The 21234-nt window shown below is 33.3% G+C and overlaps 4 protein-coding genes across 10 annotated transcripts; 2 read left to right on the top strand and 2 right to left on the bottom strand.

Moving 5' to 3' along the window:
- Positions 1 to 17: 17 nt before the first annotated feature.
- LOC123213427 lies at positions 18 to 3657 on the bottom strand. Its single transcript, XM_044632863.1, has 6 exons — positions 3370 to 3657; positions 2838 to 3005; positions 2074 to 2335; positions 1824 to 1990; positions 1486 to 1635; positions 18 to 621 (listed from the first exon to the last, which is right to left on the bottom strand). The coding sequence occupies exons 1-6, from the start codon at positions 3412 to 3414 to the stop codon at positions 274 to 276; spliced, it is 1140 nt and encodes a 379-aa protein (XP_044488798.1). The 5' UTR covers positions 3415 to 3657; the 3' UTR covers positions 18 to 273.
- Positions 3658 to 7627: 3970 nt separating this feature from the next.
- LOC123213424 (lysine histidine transporter-like 6) lies at positions 7628 to 10653 on the top strand. The gene is made up of 8 exons (XM_044632858.1): positions 7628 to 7748; positions 7866 to 8005; positions 8089 to 8472; positions 9278 to 9671; positions 9741 to 9846; positions 10029 to 10120; positions 10205 to 10273; positions 10376 to 10653. The coding sequence occupies exons 1-8, from the start codon at positions 7710 to 7712 to the stop codon at positions 10472 to 10474; spliced, it is 1323 nt and encodes a 440-aa protein (XP_044488793.1). The 5' UTR covers positions 7628 to 7709; the 3' UTR covers positions 10475 to 10653.
- Positions 10654 to 11279: 626 nt separating this feature from the next.
- On the top strand, positions 11280 to 13358 carry LOC123213395 (ATP-dependent Clp protease adapter protein CLPS1, chloroplastic-like). 2 transcript variants are annotated; one of them, XM_044632825.1, is made up of 3 exons: positions 11280 to 11477; positions 12167 to 12326; positions 12919 to 13358. In XM_044632825.1, the coding sequence occupies exons 1-3, from the start codon at positions 11414 to 11416 to the stop codon at positions 13181 to 13183; spliced, it is 489 nt and encodes a 162-aa protein (XP_044488760.1). In that variant the 5' UTR covers positions 11280 to 11413; the 3' UTR covers positions 13184 to 13358. The 2 variants fall into 2 exon arrangements, with proteins under 2 accessions (XP_044488760.1, XP_044488761.1); XM_044632826.1 differs by having other exon boundaries at positions 11294 to 11477; positions 12179 to 12326.
- Positions 13359 to 13642: 284 nt separating this feature from the next.
- LOC123213394 (GDT1-like protein 4) lies at positions 13643 to 19228 on the bottom strand. Of its 6 annotated transcripts, none has more exons than XM_044632822.1 (13): positions 19061 to 19224; positions 18891 to 18959; positions 17762 to 17821; positions 17633 to 17680; positions 16616 to 16704; positions 16439 to 16475; positions 16309 to 16356; positions 14962 to 15027; positions 14834 to 14878; positions 14692 to 14753; positions 14525 to 14597; positions 14347 to 14434; positions 13643 to 13922 (listed from the first exon to the last, which is right to left on the bottom strand). In XM_044632822.1, the coding sequence occupies exons 1-12, from the start codon at positions 19076 to 19078 to the stop codon at positions 14363 to 14365; spliced, it is 687 nt and encodes a 228-aa protein (XP_044488757.1). In that variant the 5' UTR covers positions 19079 to 19224; the 3' UTR covers positions 13643 to 13922; positions 14347 to 14362. The 6 variants fall into 6 exon arrangements, 3 of the variants coding, with proteins under 3 accessions (XP_044488757.1, XP_044488758.1, XP_044488756.1); XM_044632823.1 differs by having other exon boundaries at positions 13643 to 13836; XM_044632821.1 differs by having other exon boundaries at positions 13643 to 13932; positions 19061 to 19220.
- Between the last annotated feature and the right edge of the window lie 2006 nt (positions 19229 to 21234).

The following is a 21234-nucleotide window of genomic DNA, read 5'->3' as shown; positions in this document are numbered from 1 at the left end:
TAGCGCTCTTCAATCTGTCTTTTAAGTTGTGCACAGAAAGAGCCTGCCAGTATATAATCAATCATAAAAAAATATCACAAGATCCCGGTCATTCAACGCAAGCCAACAACAAATCTAGCTCAGTCCTCTTCTTGTCAGCCAAAAGGCCTTAGAACAGTCCCAGAAATGTACGAGAATGGTTTAAAGTTGGTAATTCTTACATCACTCCTGCACAATACGCTTCAAGGTTTCAAACAGAACAGGTTCTGTACAGATGCAGTTCTTAGTATTTATTTATAGCTTGAAAACAAGTTCTCTTTCCCATCTTTTGGGATGATAAGGAATAGCATTCACGATTCTGTTGCCTTGGAGAGATGGCAACTCATCACCACTGGCAATCTTATCATGCCAGACAAATTCATTCTCATGTTCAAGCTTCCTAAGCAAATCAGCAGCAGCATCAATTTCTTTTCTAAAGACAGAATTATGTGATTCTTCCCCTGGCATTTTTTTTGTCACATTCTGCAATGCATTACAAAGAACTCCAATAGCAACCCCGACTTGGGAAGTACCCTTTAGACTTTCTGCAAGGTATTTCTGACTCCTTAATTCATGAAGAGCTTTGCAAGATGATATAAATTCCTGCACAAAGAAGAAGAGAACTACACCTAATCAACAGTCACCACACAAATTTAACTCACAACCAAAGACAAGAGCATGAAATAATAGAAATCCCTTTGATTGAATCAATAGCTGAATACACAATTATTCAATTTAATACTAATCAGTTCATAAAGCTAAAAACAACTAATAATGAAATTCAAGCAACAGAGGTATTGGATCCTCCCAGGCCTAAGCCCCCCAAACCCACTGTTTTCTATTCTGTTTTCCCTCCCTCCTTATTTTCCTTTCTTCCAACCTTTCTAAATATTCGAGCTCTATCCCATTTGATTGCTTGTTCCTTCCTCCACATGTGAATCCAAAGCTTTCATCTATAACTAATCCCACATCATCTTGTGGTGAATTTCTCTTGCTGTCCCTCTTCCTCTGGCATGTTTTGATGGGGTGGTCTACCAGTGAGCTATACCAAATTTTCCTCTATTTAGACATCCATTTCAATATCATTAATTTCAATTAAACTCATTGAATTGTTTTTCTTTCCAGCCCCACCACTCTAACCCAAGAAGTGTACCTGGGACATGGGCTGGGGGTACCATTGCTTCACCTCTTATAGTCCCCTTCTTGCTCTGTTTGATTTCTCTATATGTCACTTCCATATTTTCTGTTAGGTGTATTGCTCCAATTAGTTCTATATCATTGATCATGTCAGGAAGCTAACTCTTTTCCAATGAATTGATCAGTGAAGTCATCAATTCAACAAAGAGGAATGAAGAACATTTTTAATCAAATGCATTTAACTCTTTCTTTTTACTTTATTTGTATATTTTTCACTTAATCACAGATCAGATATAGGCTAGAAATATATATTGCAATAAACATGCATACCAAGAAGCGAGATGAAATATCTTTGCACTCTCCATTTGTTGAATATAGAATATTTGTAGCTTCACCAAGTATCTCTGCAACACCATAGTGCAGCTTCCCCAAAAGAGCAACAGTAGTTCCTTTTTCTTCAGCCTTCCTAATAGTTACTGCCTATTACATTTTCAAAATATATCAATTATCAAACAAAATAAAATTCCTTCACAACTACTAATTAGTAAACATTAACAAAAAGGATCAACCACTAGATACTACTATATCAAATGATTAAAGAAATTTGAATGTCATGATCCATAACAAATACACCACAACAAGAATACATGTGATGGTCCAAGACTAACCTGGGCTTCAGCCAGACAAATTAACTTCATTACATCACACATACATGAAGTAGCTTCAGCTGGCCTTTCAGCTGGCAAAGCTGTATGCAAAGAGGGGAAAACCTCTTGAGACAGATGTTGAAATACTCCTGCTGCTTCTCTTAAGAGAGCAGCAGATTGTACCAAATCTACAATAACATGAAAAGAGTCATTAATGCCTTAATCAATAAACTTACGAAACAGTAACATGCTTATATATGATAATGCCAACCTGCCTGGAGGATTTCTAGAGCTCTCTCTCTAAGTATTGCACCATAGAGGAAAAGAATCATACCAAGCTCAAACCGTAAATTATCAATTTGATAAAACTTGGGACCCATAAGATTAAAAAAATATGATGAGCTAAGGGCACTACTCCATCTTATTTTGAGTTCTGAAGTCCACTGAACTAAACGCTGGTTGCTGCTAACCAAATCAACATGAAAAATCAAGTTTTCCAGCAATGGTAGATATTGTTCCAGTTTGTGAAGGTCCTGACACAATTTTTGAATAAGTAAAACACAATGAGAACAACATGCTAAAGGCTGCACAAAACCATATGGGGTTTGTTCACCTCATGCAAAATTACAAATGGTCACATAATTCATTGAACAACATGGATCATTGAAAAAATCACCAAAAAGGAAAATAGTACATAAACAAAGTTTTGGAAAAGAATATTTAATTCTCTTATTTGCCATGAGAGCCAAAAAAGCTTGTTTCCAATAAATGGGAAATTAGATTGCCATTTAATCACCCAAATTCATACTGTAAAATGAAATAATTGCTGGTATCACTTCTGAACTAATAAAACCACTTAACCTGGTTTATTCATTAAATTCAAGGAAAGTACTCACAAATTTGAAGAGTGATGTGCAGTTTTTGATATATATGCCACTGAAAGAAAAATGGACCTGTTTCATCTAATTATGGGGAGGAAAATTCCCATGATAGTATATCAGAAAATAGAACATTTGCCTGTCAGCATTGGATTACCTGTTGAAATGGGCAAGTTAATCCTCCAGAGATCTCTCTTGCAATGGCCTCTGTAATATAGCTGCTTTGATTTATGGAATCCTCGATTATTCTACGCTTACAGCTCAGTTCCTTCAAGTGCTCCAATGTGGCAGAATCACGTGCAGCGAAGATATCCTCGAAAATAATCTGTACGCATAACTAATATATCATACATGCCTAAATAGCCATTCAATCAGTCCACCTTCCACTAAGCAAATGGAGCATATAATGTCATAAGAAATTCAACAGACATCTCCCATACATGAAATATTACCTCTAAAACCAAACTTATTTTATCTTCTATACACGGAATCATTCTAACTAATGCCAAAAACCATCCAAACTGATCGTTAAAGAATTTATAAACCAAAACAAATACAACCCAATAAACTTAACACGATTAAAAAAAAAACCTACCACTTGAAAATCAATAATAAATAACAATAAATCCAATTCAATTATAATAAGTGACATAAAAGAACACAAAGTCAGATAGAAAAGAGATAATTACTTTCTTGGTTTTAAGCTTTGCTGGTTCTCGAAAATGCAGCATCATCTTATCAAACTCCAGACAGATCAAATACTTGATTCAAAATCTTAAAATCTATCGAGCCACACTTTCAATTTCACGTTCTTCAGCACCATAAAAGGTAACCAAAACAAGAAAAAAATACGAGAAAACAAAACGCTACTGATCCTGATTCTGATTCCACAAAATCCAGTTTACTTAGCTTCAATCCATCTTCGAGAATATGGCCTATAAACGACAATGGGTCGTTTTCAAGGCATCTTCTGTGCTCGGTTTTATTTCGTCTGGGCCCTTGTAGGCTCCCGCGTTTTTTGTTGCCATTGGATGTTTATTCGGTTTTGGCCATTGGGCTTCACCCGCTTTTATAGCCGTCAACTAATTGGCAAATTGCTCAAGTGATAAGGGCCTAATTGGAAGTTGGACATTCAATAAATAAATAATATTATTATGACGTGCCGTGTTGTGTTTGTGGTCCTTTTTTTCTACAATAAAATTATGTGTATCTATTTTAGATACATAAATATATACATATTTATATATATTATCATATGATTAAATAATTTTAAATTAAGAATAAACAATAACCAATCATATGATAACATATATAAGTGTGTATATATTTGTGTATCCAAAATAAATACAGATAGTATTACTCTTTTTTTTTTTTTCTTAAAATGAAATTATCTTTATTTTTGTTTATTAACAACTATCAAAGTAACGGTGAGGTCATCTCATCATTTGTTTATTTTCGTGAAAATACTTTTGATTTGCTTTCTTCAATATTTACTTTTATTCTATAGTCATTCCTTTTATTGTTTTAACCAAACATTTTAATTGGTTGAGGAAAGCAAATCAAAAGATTGTGTTATGTATATGTCAAAAAATTGTTTTATGAAAATACTGTTTTCGTTTTATGGATTATATTGTTAAATAAATAAATCAAATATATTAATAATTTTTTATTAAACACGTATAATAATAAAATTATATGTATAACTTTTATACACAATTTTATATATAAACTATAACATGTTTTATTGTGATTTGTTGTTTGTTTATCTTTAATTTTTAACTATTTAATCACATAATAATATATAATTATTTGTGTATAAAATTATATATATAATATCACACACCCGTATAATTAAGTGTCAAGATCCAAATCAAAATTGGCATTATCTTAAGTGTTATAGCATACATTAATATTACTAAGTTTGAGAATAACTATTACCACCATTCTTCAACCCATAGATCCAATAGTGCCAACCAATCTATATAACTCAAAAAACAATAATGGAAAGATAAAACAACTATTTTAACTTTAAAGGGAAAATAAAATTAAAAAAAATAGTTACATTAACCACATTTTATGTATCAAAGCAGAATTGATCTAACACTTTGTAACTTCACAATTAGAAGAAGTAGATTGTGTTTTGGAATTAGACAGAGTTAAATGGTAGATATTGTGTAAAATCTACCATTTTGTAACTTCACAAAATTACCGAAATTACTCGAATTTGTGTAAAATCAACTTACTCAACTGCTGTGGTAAGGTGGAAATGAAGAAAAAAAATAATGTGATGATAGCAGTAGCTAAACAACAATAGCACTCAACCAACCAACATGTGGTTAGTTGTGCCCATATGGCTGATTGTATGAGGTTCATGACATCTCGAAAGTTCTGGTGCTGAAACAAAAATTTTCTTCTGTGGTCATTACTATATCTTGGTCAAAATAAATCATCTGGGTAAAAGGTTTTCTATAAGTCAAGGCTGTTTTTCTGCTATTTTATGAGAATGCATACAAGGACATCTGTGATTTTGGGATGTTTCTATTGTTCTTCTTCAGCCATTCCTATTGTTTTGCCCACGTTAGTCAAAGGAAAATTTCTCATATTTAAATTGCAGTGGAACAAAGAAAGCCTTAAGAAGAGAGCTGGAAGTATGCATGTTTGCTTCTCTTGTGTTGCAACAGTTTTGTTTTTCTTGTCACCTGACTCGCCCACTTAGTTGAGTTGAATGAAGGGCACTGATTTTGGAGCTGTTGAAATTAAATAATGCAAAAAGGTCCTCTAACTTGAGCTGATTTCTAAACTTTGTATGAGTTACACCCATTAAAATCTACCCTGCAGAGAAGCAGAAGAAAAAAGTGTTATCCTGGATTCTTAGATTTGCTGATGAAATATATAAGTGCTCGTGTATTAGAGAATGACATCTTGGACTCTTATAATCATAAGGCTTTGAGATTTAAATTTCCCTAGAAAATCAAAAGTAATCTCCTCCAAGATTCCAGGGACTATATTCACGTTAAATTGTTTTAGGTGATGTTTTATCTCATGTTTATAATTGTGAAGTCTTTTATCTGTCTGATGGTGTAATCTGATGTTGAGTTTGTTATAGCAGTCATCCAGTTGCCATCACAGACACTGCTGCTCTCCGTTTCCGACAATGCCTGCCATTTGATAGGAATGCTTTTCCCTGGGGAAAGATTTTTCTGACATGAATTGGATTTGCAATACATAGAGGTTGATTTAGGATATGATGCAAAATTCTTTTGGGGCATTACAATGCCAGTTGCTTTCACTCTAGATGTTCCCTTATTTGTGCTCCTATTAGCCTCGCGAATATGCGTACCTGTGGTTATTGAATTATGTTAATATAAATTTTGCATTTTAATCATCTAACCTCAGTGCTTAAGGAGGATATGGCAGTTTAACCACAAATACCCACCCAACAACAACCCAAACACCCACAGCTGCAACAATGGCCGCAGCAGCAGATCGCGCAGCTCCAACAACAGCCGCAGCTTTCACAGCTCCAACAGCAGCTTCAACAACAACAACTACCCCAGCTGCAGCAACAGCAGCAACTCGTTCAGCCACAACAGATGGTTGGTTCTGGCTTTGGTCAAGGCCATGTTCAAGGTCCAGGTCGGACGCACTTAGTTTCTCAGAATCAAGTTTCATCACAACGTCCTCTGTAGCATGCCTGGAGGCGGCTTTACGAGCTGATTACCTTCAAATTTTCTGGAAAAGGATTGTCATACATAAGAAACTTTTTGGTTATGTAGGCCGTCTAGAGACCAATAGTATGTCAACTCAGTTCACAAACTGGAATGCTCATCTGCATGTCTTACCTTTTTAAGTTAAATTTAACCTCATTTTATAAAGTATCGTATCCCATTTGGATTTCATGTTTGCAAAACTATTTTTTTTGATGGGATGTGTTTGCAAATCGTGGATTTCAAAGTGTATGTTTACCATTTGACTTTTAGTAAGGAATGATGAGTGCATGAACTAATTTGTTATTCTAGTGCTTAGGTATAAATAGGCTTATCCACTTACACTAAATGTGCAATTATGTAAACATGACTAATGAATTTGGATTATGAGCCAAATATTCTGAAAATACTTGTCCAATTATGCAAGAAGATTTCAACATCCGGGTTTCTCTGTATGACGATGAAGGCGTTTAAAGAAGAGACAAGATTCAAAGCATATAATCTTAAAAATATTATGGAAAAGTTGAGTTGTAGTGAGCATATCATTAATAAGATTTAAAGTATGATTGCGATGATGTAGATAAGATGATAATGGCAATATAAAATTCTGAGGAAAGTGGGGTTTTATCTTTATATTTATTTTATTATTTGCGGTAAGCAAAAGCATTCCTCAAAGCTAATGGGAACATTTCAAAGAAAAAGAAGAATAGGAACCCCCACCAACTTTAGAAAACACTCTAATTTAATCATTTTTTACTTGAAATTTCTATGTTTTAATGATACGAAGTAACCAAGTAGAATTGTGTAAGAAACTGAGGATAGATTCACCATTCATAAAACACCCCAATTATGCCACCATGGAAGTCATCTGATTAGTGATATACCACAATAAGTATTTACTCAATGTCTCTTTCTAGTTTACTTTCTTTTTCAAAGGAATATTTTCGTATGTCTTATTAATTTAAATGAAAAGAGAAAGAATATCAATTCAGTCCCTTTAAATATTTATTTGATAGTGGGGTTGCTATTTAAATATTTCTTTGCTTTTGGTAACAATGGAATCGGATGCTTCCATAATTTAAGATATGTGAATTTACAACTAATCTTTATTGCATCTACTAACACTTCTGCTCTACTAAATAAAAGGCAGTTGTTTTGTGTAATAATCAGATTATAATCTACTTTAAATAAGTTTGGAAATTAAAGTAAAAGGTCTTTTCTTACCTTTGAGTCAGCAAGCACTCCCACTACAGCTCAACTACACGATGATGATCTCTCAACTCCCACATTAAAAGAGCAGAAGTCTGTTTGTTTCTTTGCCTATGCCTGCAAATATGGTTTCAGCTTCTCCAACTCCAAAGGTGAGCCCATTTTCACCGTCCTTTCTTTGCAAATTCCACTTCATGAACTCTAAAGCTAAATTTCTTCTTTATTAGTTTGTTCTTTAAATCTTACTTGTTCTATATCAACTTCAACAGGAGGTTGAATCTAACGAAAAATGGATCCAAGGAGACCGATCTCGCCACGCCAGATGGTGGTACTCGACTTTTCACTGTGTCACTGCCATGATTGGCGCAGGCGTCCTCAGCCTCCCCTATGCCATGGCTTACTTAGGATGGTATGTCAGAATTTTTAAAATTAACCTTGAATATTAAATATTCAACTTACAGAATTCATTGTATGCGCACATTTTTTACTCAGGGGTCCAGGAACAATGGTGTTGGCGGTATCCTGGTGCATGACGTTGAACACAATGTGGCAAATGATAAACCTGCATGAATGTGTTCCCGGGATACGCTTTGATCGGTATATTGATCTGGGTAAGCATGCTTTTGGACCAAAACTAGGTCCCTGGATTGTGCTTCCTCAGCAGCTGATAGTTCAAGTTGGGTGTGATATTGTTTACATGGTGACTGGAGGCAAGTGCCTTAAGAAATTCGTGGAAATGGCCTGCACCAATTGCACACCACTTAGGCAGTCTTACTGGATTGTCATATTCGGTTCTCTCCATTTTTTCCTCTCTCAGCTTCCCAATTTTAATTCTGTCGCCGGTGTTTCATTAGCCGCTGCTGTCATGTCTCTCAGGTACCTTCTGAAATTTTACTCTACCATTTAGCTCTTCCTAATTGTGTTGTGCTTCATTTAGTTTGAATTGATCAATGAATACTCAGTGGATTTAATGGTGGTATCGTGAGAATTATGTATGATCTGAAAGATTCGTAGCTTGGGGAAAACAATTAACTGTCAATCATTATTTGCACTGAATAAGACGCCACCTTCTAGTCCTTATAGACCACCTAATTAAATTCTTTTCAGGCTTTAATTACTTGGATTAACCATATGATTTGGTGAAGAATATTAACCATATGAGTGGTTTAAGCTTCGACCCTTGCTGCTCATCACAGCCAAAAGAAAAACTAAAAAGTTATTATTTTTGCATTTAGTTTGTGCACAATATATATTTTAATGTGGGCGTCTGAAAGTTGCAGCGCCCCTCCTTTCAAAGATAGGAGATAAAGCAGGGGGCCGGGCGGGCTCTATTATTTGCTCATAAACTTTATATTATTACAATTCTCTCTATTTCTTCTTCGTTATTCTTATTTTATTGTTTAAAGGAGAGGAGCCTCTTCTTTTCTCTGTCACATATTGGTTAATTTATGATTTATAAAACCATCAGTGCACTAGTGAGGTAAAGCAGCTTCAAGTAATTAAAAACGTGCAGCCGCCTGCCATTAACAAGACAAACATCACATAAAATATGAAAGGGCTCCTTCTGGTATTGTCTAAAAAGTCATAACCTAACTCATTAGGCCTATCTTATTTCATATTATTCAGAAAAGAATGTGCATATAAATAGGAAAATAATATAATCTTGGTGAGCTTGTGGCAGCTATTCAACAATAGCTTGGGTGGGTAGCTTGGCTCATGGTAGAGTTGACAACGTTAGCTACGCATACAAAAGCACAAGCTCAGTCGATTACATGTTTCGAGTGTTCAATGCACTGGGGCAAATATCATTTGCATTTGCGGGACATGCAGTGGTGCTTGAAATTCAGGCCACAATGCCATCAACTCCTGACAAACCTTCAAAAATACCCATGTGGAAAGGAGCAGTCGGTGCCTATTTTGTTAATGCAATATGTTATTTCCCCGTAGCCCTTATAGGCTACTGGGCATTTGGCCAAGATGTTGAAGATAATGTGCTGATGAACCTTAAAAGACCTGAGTGGCTCATTGCTGCTGCAAACTTGATGGTGGTTGTCCATGTCATTGGCAGCTATCAGGTTTGAATCAAAGCATGTCAATTTAACAATGATTATATGGGATATATAACAAGGAAGACAAATTTGCAGGTTTTCGCCATGCCAGTTTTTGACATGCTGGAGAAGACGATGATGAAAAAATTCAACTTTCCACCAGGAATTTTACTTAGAATCGTTGCTCGATCTGCTTATGTAGGTGAGGTTCCCATTGCTATTTATCTGTATATCTAATTCAAAATTATTAAACAACATAATTACACATAATTTCTGTTCTAAATCATATATTAAAAAATATCTATATATAATTTTATTATGTGTATATATATATATATATATATATATAAAAGGCAACTCAGGAATACATTATTTAATTTGCAGCGTTTACGCTATTTGTTGGAGTGACATTTCCATTCTTTGGAGATCTTCTGGGTTTCTTTGGGGGATTTGGTTTTGCCCCCACTTCATATTTTGTAAGCCTTCTGAATTAACCATTTTAGCTGTCTCACTGAACTCACAATCACCTGCCATCTTGATAATGATTTAATTATTTGCAGCTGCCTAGCATTATGTGGCTGGCAATCAAGAAACCAAAAAGATTCAGCACCAAATGGTTCATCAATTGGGTAATTTAAGATGATTAATAATAACTGAAAAAAAAATGTATGAATAATTCCCCTGTTTTGTTCATAGCTTAATATTATGAATTTCAATTTGATTTTGTGCAGGCAAGCATAGTGATTGGAGTGTTCATAATGTTGGCATCAACCATTGGAGGGTTTCGAAATATTGTCACAGATGCTTCCACTTATGCCTTTTATACATAATTTTAATTTAATTAGATGATTAATAATGGTATTTGTAGATGTCCCTTGTTGTCCTATCTGCACTCCATGTTCCAACAAGTAATATTATTATTCAAACCAATCCCAATATTTTCAAACACTCTTTTTTTGTTTAATAATATAATATATATATATATATATATATATGTGATTAAGTATTATTTTATTTTTAATTTAAAATTATTTATTTACCCGACAATATATCATATTTGTTAATTTAAAAATATATAAATTAAATTTTTTTAAATATAATGGAGAAACAGATGCAAAAGGATAGGATTTGCATTGAAAAGGAATGATTGATGATAGTGATACATTAATATATAATGGCCACCACTTTTTTGTATTATAAAGTTACTATTTCATCTATACAATTATTATGTAAGTGAGATTTGGTTACTAATTACATAAAGCTATTAAATTTCAATCCACCCACAAATTATAGTGGAGAAAATCAGTTGACTTATGGGCCTTTCTTTATTATTATTTTCTTGTAGTGAAAAAGACAATTAAATTAAATACCTTGAATTAAAAAATATAATTCTATTTTTTTAGCACTAGCTAGGAATATAATAATTTAATCTTAAAATTTTGATTCCATGTTTTTTAAATACTTCATTTTTATTATTTAAACTACCTTTCCATATTAACTCAATAAATTTAGTCATGAACATTAGTATTAATCAATTCAATTTTAAAGTAATTACGCAAAAAAAAATCAATTTTAAAGCATAGATATTAAAAGAGAGAGGTAAAGAGGCAAACGCGTCGTTTGGAGAAATACGAAAACGACGTCTTTCCAATTGTTGGTCTCCAGATCCACGGCCTCCAGTTTTTATTTTTTATTTTTTATAAATTTCTTTTTGATTGGAAATTGTTGGAGAAACAGAACTGAGAGAGAGAAAGAGAGGGAGAGAGAATATGGAGACTGCAATCTGTGGGAGACTAGCTCTTTCAGCCAACACCGTCTTTAATTCCAAACCAGGTTCTTCATCCAACGCTCTATATTTTTTGGATTTGATTTTTGCTGGGTAAATTTATTGGCTTTGATTTGGTTCTAGTAAAGGTTTTTTCTAAGTGTGATGTTATGTTGCATGTTCAATTTTGAGTTTAACGGGAAGGATTGTGTGTGCCCAACTAGGCTTTAAGATGGATGATGTGCTTTTATATGAGTTTCCGATTTTTTTTTTTTGAATTTGCTGAAATGAATTTGGAGTAATGTAATGTCTTGTATTTGAGTATTTAGTTGTTAATCAAGCTGTAATAAGTATCTGAGCATCATCGCTGTCGGTGAATTCCGTTAAATTTTCCTTCTTGAATAAAAATATTGATGTTTGGAGAGAAATGGAAAGAGGTGATGTGAAGTGAAGTGATGTGGGAAAAGTTTAGATCCTGTTTGTGTGGATGCTGAAGTGGAAAGAGTGAAAGAAGATAAATACTATTAATTTTTCATGAAAGTCAAGGCTAGATGGATAAACTTGGGGAGACCTTTCAAAATACAGATTCTTGATGTACCTTAAAATAGATGAATGAAAGTGAGAATTGTGATATGCAAAATTACAATGTTTCTCTTTCTGATATGTTTTATTTTTAATTCCTAATTGTGGTAAAGTAGACTCAGTGTTATATCATTTGTTTCTATTGTCAAGATAATGAGGTAATGATTAATTATAGTATGTGGAATAGGGGACAGGCAGTCTCTTTGTAGAGGAGCATATGCCAATCGGAACATTCTCATGGCTGTTTCAGCTACAGGACCAGGTAAAGGAGGAGTGTTGGAGAGGCCAGTTATTGAGAGAACCACTCCTGGTCGAGAATCTGAATTTGATCTAAGGTATTATATGGCCAATATTTTGAGCTGGTTTTTTGTGTTCCACTGGGAAATATTAAAGATTGACCTAATGAAATCTTTGGTTGGAACCAGTAAGTTGTATCTTTATCTTTTCATGAATGCAACTAGATATGTGAAATCAAGTTGGATATGAAATTTGGAATATATGGTATATTTGTAGACCATTGCATGGTGAAATTGTAGAAGTTGTGAGGTTCTAAGCGCATGACCTTGTGTTCAAGTTTTGAAATTGGCTATTTACTTAAAATGCTAATGAGTAGTTACATATTCAAAACCCTTTCTTAGCTCATTGAGTAGTGATCTTTTCCATACTAGCTGGGATAATGTAAATCTAGAAACCAATCTCAACTTGAAGACACTTGTGGAATAATCATTTTAATGTATCTCAAGTTAAAGCCATTAACTTGAAATCGTTTTGTTCCTTTCATTCTTACAAGTGTGAATTACTCTTGAATTATTGTGCAATTTTGTTGTGTGGACGTTTGTGCACAACATAGAATATTTCTCATTTCTATACAGAATCAAATGAATGGCATGCTGAAGAATTAGTGGTGCCATATTTTACTCGTCTCAGGAAAAAAAAGAAAACAACTCCACCTTACCGGGTGATATTGCACAATGACAACTACAATAAACGGGAGTATGTTGTCCAAGTATTGATGAAGGTTATTCCCGGAATGACTCTGGACAATGCAGTTAATATCATGCAAGAAGCACACTACAATGGTTTGTCAGTAGTGATTATTTGTTCTCAGGCAGATGCAGAGGATCATTGCATGCAACTAAGAGGCAATGGGCTACTGAGTTCTATTGAACCTGAAAGTGGTGGTTGTTGCTGAAACTATAGCCCTAGAGAAAAATCCCTTGGGTTTATTACTCATTCGAAAGTGTTAGATTGTTGTATATAAAACCAATAGTGCTCTTGTATGAACCTCAGTCATCCTGTGGTCAAATTAAAGACAGCAGGGTGGTAGTAATTTTCAAAATAATTAAATAAATAAATTTTGTTAGATATTTCCTATAAGAAATTTAATTTAATTGCCCATTAAGGTTCTGCCCACTTGTGTTGATTGTTTAGCTCGAAATTGACATTTCTGTTTTATCCAGACCTGATGACTTTGAACCAAAAATATCATGAATAAATACAATGGTGGAAAGAGCCAGGAGCGACAATAATTTTTAATTTTTGTGATACGAATTTTAATGTTAAATTTTGTTTCTTCCCCATTTGATGTTTTGGCGATGTTATCATCTTCCTTGCTATGCAAGGAAGAAAGAGATCAGCAAAATAGAGTGAATTGAGTAAAGGACAAAGAACTCATTCATTCATTAACTACGCTAAAGAGCCATAAATATAACGCAACGTGAATTTGTTTCCTTTTTTGTTTGAATCATTCTCTTAAAAATAATATCAATGCTTGACATGGCAAATGACAGAGCTCTGAGAGTAAACATGAAATGTTCTTCGCTTCACCAAATCGGCTTCTAATCCCTGCAGGCATGTGGTAGGCATAAAAACTCATTGTTATGGTTCCAAGTGGGGGACACAAGGTGCCATCTAGAATCATGAGCATATGCCTTTTACAACCTCCAAAAGGAAAAAAAAAAAAAAGTTAACATCTGCTTCTATTCTGGTTAGCTTTTCTATCCCAGATAATGATGCATTAATCTACGATTACCACAAAAAAGATAAGATATATAGAAAATGATACGACAAACATTGATTATTGTCATATGGCTTGAAAAAAAAAGTTGAAATATGAACTTAAGAAGGTGGCACATATCTAAGTGTCTGCAACATCGGTCAATCAATTCGGGAATATTTAGTTAGAAATTTTATCAGAGATATTTTGTTCTGATCCAGTGACTGATCTGACTTTTTGGAGAAATAGCATGGCCTAACAGACAAATTAGTATATAGAATTTTCCAGCAACCCAGATAGGCCAAAAACAGCAAGTTCATTTCTAGCACATGCTATATATATTGAAATTGTACACATACCATGAATAGTGTGATTTTATGACTCCACTGAGGAAAGGAAGGATTGGAATCCAAAAACAATAAAGAGCACTCCACCTGAGAGTGCAACCTGCATCAAGATAGCTATTGCAACTGCTCAATAAAATAGATGAAGTGAATAAACCATAATAGAAAAAAAAAAGAAAGTGTCCAAGATTACCATTTTCTCTGATATCTGAGATGCCAAGCTCTTTCCTCCAAGGACAGCAGCAGTGGTACACAATGCTTGTCCTCTAGAGAAGGGACAACAATCAGCACAGATGCATGTAATATAATGTGTATCAGCACAAAATAACAATATAATACAAGGCGGCAATGATAACTTACACAACTCCTCCAAGAACAACACCAAACGGGTTCTCATCTGCAGCCAAACCAATAGTAGCCAGCTGAACAGGCAGTTATGTCAGAGAAACATAGAGATGAAACAACAGTTAGGATACATGCAGTCCTGTAATTAATATTTTACCTGGCTCTTGTCACCCCATTCCCCAAAGAAAGTAATAGAAAATGCCTGCATAGTAAGACAAGGTCAAACTGATAATGTAAGCATGGGCTTGCAGGATTTAGAATTCAACAGTTTTCAGGAATATTAACCTTCAAGAGGATTGGAGAGAAGCATTGAGAGAGAAATGGCCGCTTCTTTTTCAACTCATCATCGTCCTGGGAATATAGAAAGAAAGCAATTTCAAATCATTGAAACCATATTGTTGAAACATACTAAAATTGGCGGCCCTGGTTACTGATTATAATAACTATCATACCTTCCACCACCATGGCACACATTCTTGCGCTATAGTAGAAGTTTGAGAAAAAAATTGTCACCACATGAAACTGATTTTGTTTTTACAACTAAATAATAGAAAATATTTCAAAAATGCTCATAAACCCTTTATTCACTAAAGAGAGTTGTATCCAAATGAAATGACTTAAAAAAATGTAGTAGCAGACTACATAATGTCCTGGAGTACACTAAAAAATATAATATCACTGGTTCAAAATTTTGTAAGAAATACTTATTACTGCTCACACAGGCAGGGAAAACTCATGAAATGTTTATAAATAAGGAAGAAGAACATGCGGTACCAACCAATGCACACATTAACCAGTGTGCTATCAAACCTATGTCAAATTGTGACTGAAAGCCTCATTCAACAAGGTCAAAACAAATCATTCTCTACACAGACATTCCGTATAAGATTTAAGGTGAGCACACAAGATACTAGCAGACATACTTGGCAATTGACATTTCTGGAATATCCAAAAAGCCAAAAATTTTTTAGAAATTTTACAGCTATGAGCAGATAGCATTGGTGTGACATACAGATCAGCCAGTCGCTAGTGTAACATCAAAAACAACAATTCTTTACCAGAAATTATACACAATATACACTTGGTTCAAATAATACGTAGTATAAAAAATTATATATTCGTTCAACAACACCATTAGATTCTTTTCTATTTGTTTTCTTCCCTTAGTAGAGTGACCAAGCGATTTTTTTTAATTCAATCATCAATAAGAGAAGCAGAGATGGGAAAAGAAATTAAGTTGAATAAATCACATCCATTTGAGTAAGAAAAATATGAACATACTACACAGCATGCAGAAAAGAGTTGATGTTAATAAAATAAATACCACCCAAATGCATCCAACTTTTATGAACCTTTCTAAAAAAGACATAACAATGTCGCCAATATAGAGAGTTATAATGTGATTGTTTCATTGTTATCATACTCTATGATAGTACACGGTACATATTAACACAAAGCACTAATTGGTTAACTTTATCTGTGAAATTGGAGATATTTCAAGATCCTAGAAAAATATGCACATTTTAAGTTGCTGTAGCCTTTAAAAACAAATTTCATATAGTTTGGAGAGCTACATCAATAATTTGTATAGTCAATACCACAATTCATGATATCATGGTGTTATAGCCATACCTTACTGCCCTTTTTGATGTTTCCTGCGTTTGCTTTGAAGTCAGCATCCTGTCAGTGCAACCAAGCAAAAGTTAAAAAAAAAAATTTCAAGCTAAGTGTAAGGTAAGCAATGATAAAGGTAAAAACGGACCAATTTTTTTTCAACTTCAGCCAATTCTTCAGCATCCCTGTTAAATAATACAAAAATAAATAAATGATTTATCTCCTGTGCAAGTGAAGCCTAATCATATTGATGCATGAAAGTGAGAAAACATGCTTAGCAAAGGAAAAGAAAAGGGAATGGAAACAGCAAAACTAAAAAGCTTACCCTCCATCAGTAAAAGCATCCCACAAAGACCATAGACCAAACCCAAAGAACAGCAATGTTGTTATGTGATGAGTCCATTTGCGAGAAATCTGCATGTTTTAAGATCACACGGCATAAGTTAACAAACCAGATGAGAAAGGTAACAGGAGAAATCAAGAACCTGACTTATAGATATCTACAAAGTTTTTAAAAATCTTTTCTAACCCACCCAAAAATGATTCCTTAGTTATTCCCCAGTCATAGTTCTGGACTCAACAAGGGCCCCACTAACCTAGCCGATCAGCCAATTATATAAAATATTCAAGATGATTGGTTGTGCATTTGGGAAAATTCTTGGCAAACTTGATCTGAACATCACACAGCAAATAAATTTGCTGTTAGATCATCTCTTTTTAAAGCTTTCCCTCTGATTGATTAAGTATGTGATCCTCCTCAGATGAATCTCTAACAGTAAGCTTAGTTCTTAAGTGAACCAATGAATGTTTCATCCCATTTATTAGATTCCAATTACTAATTTATCTGTTGATTTGTCAAGGTATGGGTGAGCAATTAATGATTGATGGATGGCTTCTGCCTGTACAGTTACTTGTTACATTCTTCTGAAGCTTATTATAATTACAATACCACCCAACAAACTTATGTCTGCTATCCAGCAGATTGTAAAAGACTTCTTCCTAAATAATGGATAACCGATAACGAAAAGATGAGGAGTTAGGTACATCTAGGCCCCCTTTTTTTTTTCTTTTGTAATTTTTAGAGTTACTTGAATTTGATTATGATATATTTTTCCTTCTGTTTTTAGAAAGACATTTCTAGTCGATAACAATTTAAGGCATATCAGTAAAATATCTATCAGAAGAGGGTGTTGAAACTCTAATCATTCCATGAGTTAGCTCTATACACTTGCAGTGGCAATAAGCAGAGACCATTTACAAGCATTAAGTAAATATTAAGAAACAAGAAATAAATTAAAAGCCATAAGTATAAGAGCTTTTTGCAAAGTATGAGACTGCTTACAAGATTTGGAGCTGCCCAGCCAACAACAGCAGAGAGAATAGTCATCACCTAAAGACCAATAGTTCACAAGAAATGTTTAGATTTGCAATCAAATGAAGGTAACGAAAGGAATACAAAAAGTATACTTACAATCAAAGCTGCAAGACAACCTGACAAGACAAGTCTCCTTGGATGGCGCATTGCCAAGATCTTGAAACATAAAGGACAATGTAAGATATGCATATTGAGAAAAAAATTTCAATTAAAATTTAAAAAATAAAAAGGAGTATTCAGAGTCTTAGAATCAGAAATGTAAAATATATCAATATTAAAGCATGTAGAACAACTTTAAAGAGAATCTTTAAGTGGAAGAGACCTTTTTTTTTCTTGCTGAAACTTCAAAAGCATCATGATTTCTCCATAAAATGAAAAATTTATATCTGAAAATTTTAGGCTAATGCATATCTGGTGTAACTATTGAATTTCACCAAAGGTGAAGACAATTATCTAACTCCGAAAAATATGAAGAATAATTAGCTTTGCTGACTTTAAAATGTTTACAAGATCATTTGTTTAAAATTAAATAATGTCTTGATAGTAAAACAATCTATATTCCACTTTGTTATCACGGAAACAATTGTTAGTATCCATGCAATATAGGAATAAGTACACTAAAAATAATACTGATTACAATGATTTTGGTATCAAGGCAACTTTCAATAGTTTAACCCTCTTGAAATGCAGAAGTAAACACATATAATTTCCTCTGAGAAACTTATACACATTCTTAATTACAATTTCACTCAAGATATGTTTCTTCAACACTAATTTGATGCAATCATGAAATGATTTAGCTGATAATATAACATGACTACAGAAAGGATCTTCTTTAAGACCATATGCACAATAGCATGAGACAGTACAAACACTTCATTAGACACAAAAGTTCGCCAGATGAAACAAAAACAAGTCAAATATGGAGCAGGGAAATTTCTCATTTGCTTCATGTGCTCCCTGCAAACTCCTAGCTCTCATATCACCATTAAGCTCACATTTTCAACCCTTTGATTATAAGGATTTGCAGATTGTTTCCTAGGTTCTGATTCCATTATCATTTTTTTAATTCCAAGATACTGTTTAAATTCCTCATTATCCCAAATGCATCCTAATCTGTTTCAAACTAATTAACAGTAATTAGAAAAAACCCATATATCCACCCAAAATCATTTCCAAATACGAAAAAAAATGGTAAGGAACTAAAATTAAACAATTTACTAACCGCGGCGGCGACAAAAGTCTTGTCACCGATCTCCGAGAGCACCGTCATGGCAAGCGACTTGGTAAAACCCTTAATCAACATGAATAAATTATCGTTCGTTAATGATAACAAGTGCAAATTAGAAGAAAATGAGAACGGAAATTTGAGAGATTAGTTTAAAGAATGATTACCTGCAGGACAGAACTCATGTTTGATTTTTCTGTAAGAACGCAGGGGAACCTGTTGTGTGTCAGAGATAGAAACTCTGACCGTTACGTGATGGAGGAGTTCTGGAGGAGTTCTCCTGGAGTCGCCGATAACTAATTGACAAGAAGACAACATAGATGGATTGCGTTGTTTTAAAAATTTTTCCAAGGAGCGTGAAGTACACTTCTGTGAATACGGAACTGGAGAAAAGCCGAGATACTTTTTTAATACTAATCGGATTTTGATTCGATTAAAGCGTCTGTTAAGGTCTGATAAGAGACCATTATACGCGGACAAGGAGCGCGTGCAGACACGTTCGATCCTGAATTTCTCTTACAATGTTGGTTTGATAGAGGCTTTGAGTTGACTCTCTAATTCCACGACAGGGAATTCAGAACGGTATTATTTTTAAAAGGGCAAAAGACTTATTTCCACTCAAACTACGGTCAAAATCTAAAGTTTTATTCCTCCAATTTTTTTTTTAACTCACATATTTACCTATAAAATAAATTCTATTAAGATTCTCAGTTAAAATTAGAGAAAAAATAATTATTTAATAAAAAATTTTAAAAATTAAAATTTTATCATATTTTTTCTCTCTTAAATTAAAAATCTCACAATTTCTCTCATTCCAATTTTTCTTTGAAAATTTATAAAGTGACAATTTTTTTTATAGAGTTTTTTTCTTTTTCGTCTAACGATATTCACAGTCGACCGTCCTCTCTCCTGTTTTATCTCTCACTTTTCTCTTTGACTACGGATCAACAAAAATCCAAATAAAGAGTCACTCATCAATGTTTTGTCTGGATGACAAAGACATCACCCAAACAATGTTTTGTCTGGATGACAAAGACATCACCCAAACAATGTTTTGTCTGGCCGACGACAATGTCTTTATTATCCAAGCGAATCTACACAATGTCGTGGTTTAGGGAGGGATGGGTGTACCTTTCTCTATGGATTAGGGTTGAAAGTGTAATCTCTGATGGCAGAGTAGAAAGGAAAAAAACCTAAAGTTTGGGGGAAGAGGAGAATGCTACTTTTCAAAAATCTTTAATTAGAGATAAAGTTATTCATTTTTAAAACTTATGAAAAAAATTGATGAATTTTATAATTAAAAAATTTTTTTTGTTAAATAACAATTTTATCTTTAACTTTAACTTATTTTTCAACAAAATTTTGTTCATTTATGAGTGAGTTTTTTAAAATTAAAAAAAATTATTTTGGAATTTTACTATGAGTGGGAATAAGTCTTTCGACCTTTTTAAAAATTTCAGGTGAGATATAAATTCACCGATTAAACAAGTTTATGATTTCATTTGTTAGACGCATGAAATTTAGACAGCTACAATAGATGAAATTGGTAAAGAAGCATGTGCATCTGGGAACAAAATTGATCTTTTATCATCCGTTGCGTTGGCTGCAATTGCGTTGGGTCTTCTCAGCTACAAGCCTACAACGACGGTTTACCTGTTTATCCTTAAGCTGATAACATATTAAAAGGTCAGGGGCAGTGGCAGTTGCAGATTGACACATTTGTCCGAAAATCTCAAACATCCACCCATTTAACTTTCAAAAAAAAAAAATTCGAACAATTATTTTTTATTAAAATTTTAATTAAAATTAATGATAAATTTATTATTTAAAAAATAAAATTTATATTATTTTATCATTTTAGATTAAAAAATTAATAATTTTTTCTTAAAATTAAATTTTAAAAAATGATATTTTTCTCCTATTTAAGATTTAAATTTCGTCACCAATTTTTTGATGAATAATGGCCAATCTCTCTCCTTGTTGGTGATATCTCTCTTTCCAACGTTTTCTCTCTGATTGATGACGTCTAGATTCAATAGAATTCTAACGAAATATTCTTTGTTTAAATGACAAAGGTCTAAATAAAAAGTTTTGATTTTTCATTTGGATTTCATCAAATCTAAATATTGTCAATTAGATAAAGAGATATCGTTTAAAGAAAGAGAGATCGATCATCTTTAGTCGAAAAATTACTAACAAAATTTGAAACCCTAAATAAGGGGAAAATATTATTTTTTTTAAAACTTGAATTTGGATAAAAAATTATTAATTTTTTAAATTAAGAGGATAAAATGATATAAATTTTTATTTTTTAAATATTTTTATTAAATAATATTTTTAT

The sequence above is a fragment of the Mangifera indica genome, chromosome 4 (genome assembly GCF_011075055.1).
Source record: "Mangifera indica cultivar Alphonso chromosome 4, CATAS_Mindica_2.1, whole genome shotgun sequence".
Taxonomy (NCBI): domain Eukaryota; kingdom Viridiplantae; phylum Streptophyta; class Magnoliopsida; order Sapindales; family Anacardiaceae; genus Mangifera; species Mangifera indica.
Note: the sequence above shows the minus strand (reverse complement) of the source record. Positions and strands in the feature narration are given on the sequence as shown.

Bases quoted from the DNA above. Each gene is read 5' to 3' on its own strand.
- LOC123213427 (XM_044632863.1), bottom strand. From the start codon at position 3,414: ATGATGCTGCATTTTCGAGAACCAGCAAAGCTTAAAACCAAGAAA. The intron at 2,336-2,837 runs GTAATCCAATGC...AAATTGTGTCAG, and splicing joins TAACTTGCCCATTTCAACAG to GACCTTCACAAACTGGAACA. The intron at 1,636-1,823 runs GTTAGTCTTGGA...AAAATGTAATAG, and splicing joins TTTGTCTGGCTGAAGCCCAG to GCAGTAACTATTAGGAAGGC.
- LOC123213424 (XM_044632858.1), top strand. From the start codon at position 7,710: ATGCCTGCAAATATGGTTTCAGCTTCTCCAACTCCAAAG. The intron at 9,672-9,740 runs GTTTGAATCAAA...ACAAATTTGCAG, and splicing joins ATGTCATTGGCAGCTATCAG to GTTTTCGCCATGCCAGTTTT. The intron at 10,274-10,375 runs GTAATTTAAGAT...GATTTTGTGCAG, and splicing joins CCAAATGGTTCATCAATTGG to GCAAGCATAGTGATTGGAGT.
- LOC123213395 (XM_044632825.1), top strand. From the start codon at position 11,414: ATGGAGACTGCAATCTGTGGGAGACTAGCTCTTTCAGCCAACACCGTC. The intron at 11,478-12,166 runs GTTCTTCATCCA...GATTAATTATAG, and splicing joins CGTCTTTAATTCCAAACCAG to TATGTGGAATAGGGGACAGG. The intron at 12,327-12,918 runs GTATTATATGGC...TACTCGTCTCAG, and splicing joins GAATCTGAATTTGATCTAAG to GAAAAAAAAGAAAACAACTC.
- LOC123213394 (XM_044632822.1), bottom strand. The intron at 15,028-16,308 runs GTATGGCTATAA...CTATATTCCCAG, and splicing joins ACATCAAAAAGGGCAGTAAG to GACGATGATGAGTTGAAAAA. The intron at 14,435-14,524 runs GTAATCTTGGAC...ATCTTGATGCAG, and splicing joins CTCAGATATCAGAGAAAATG to GTTGCACTCTCAGGTGGAGT.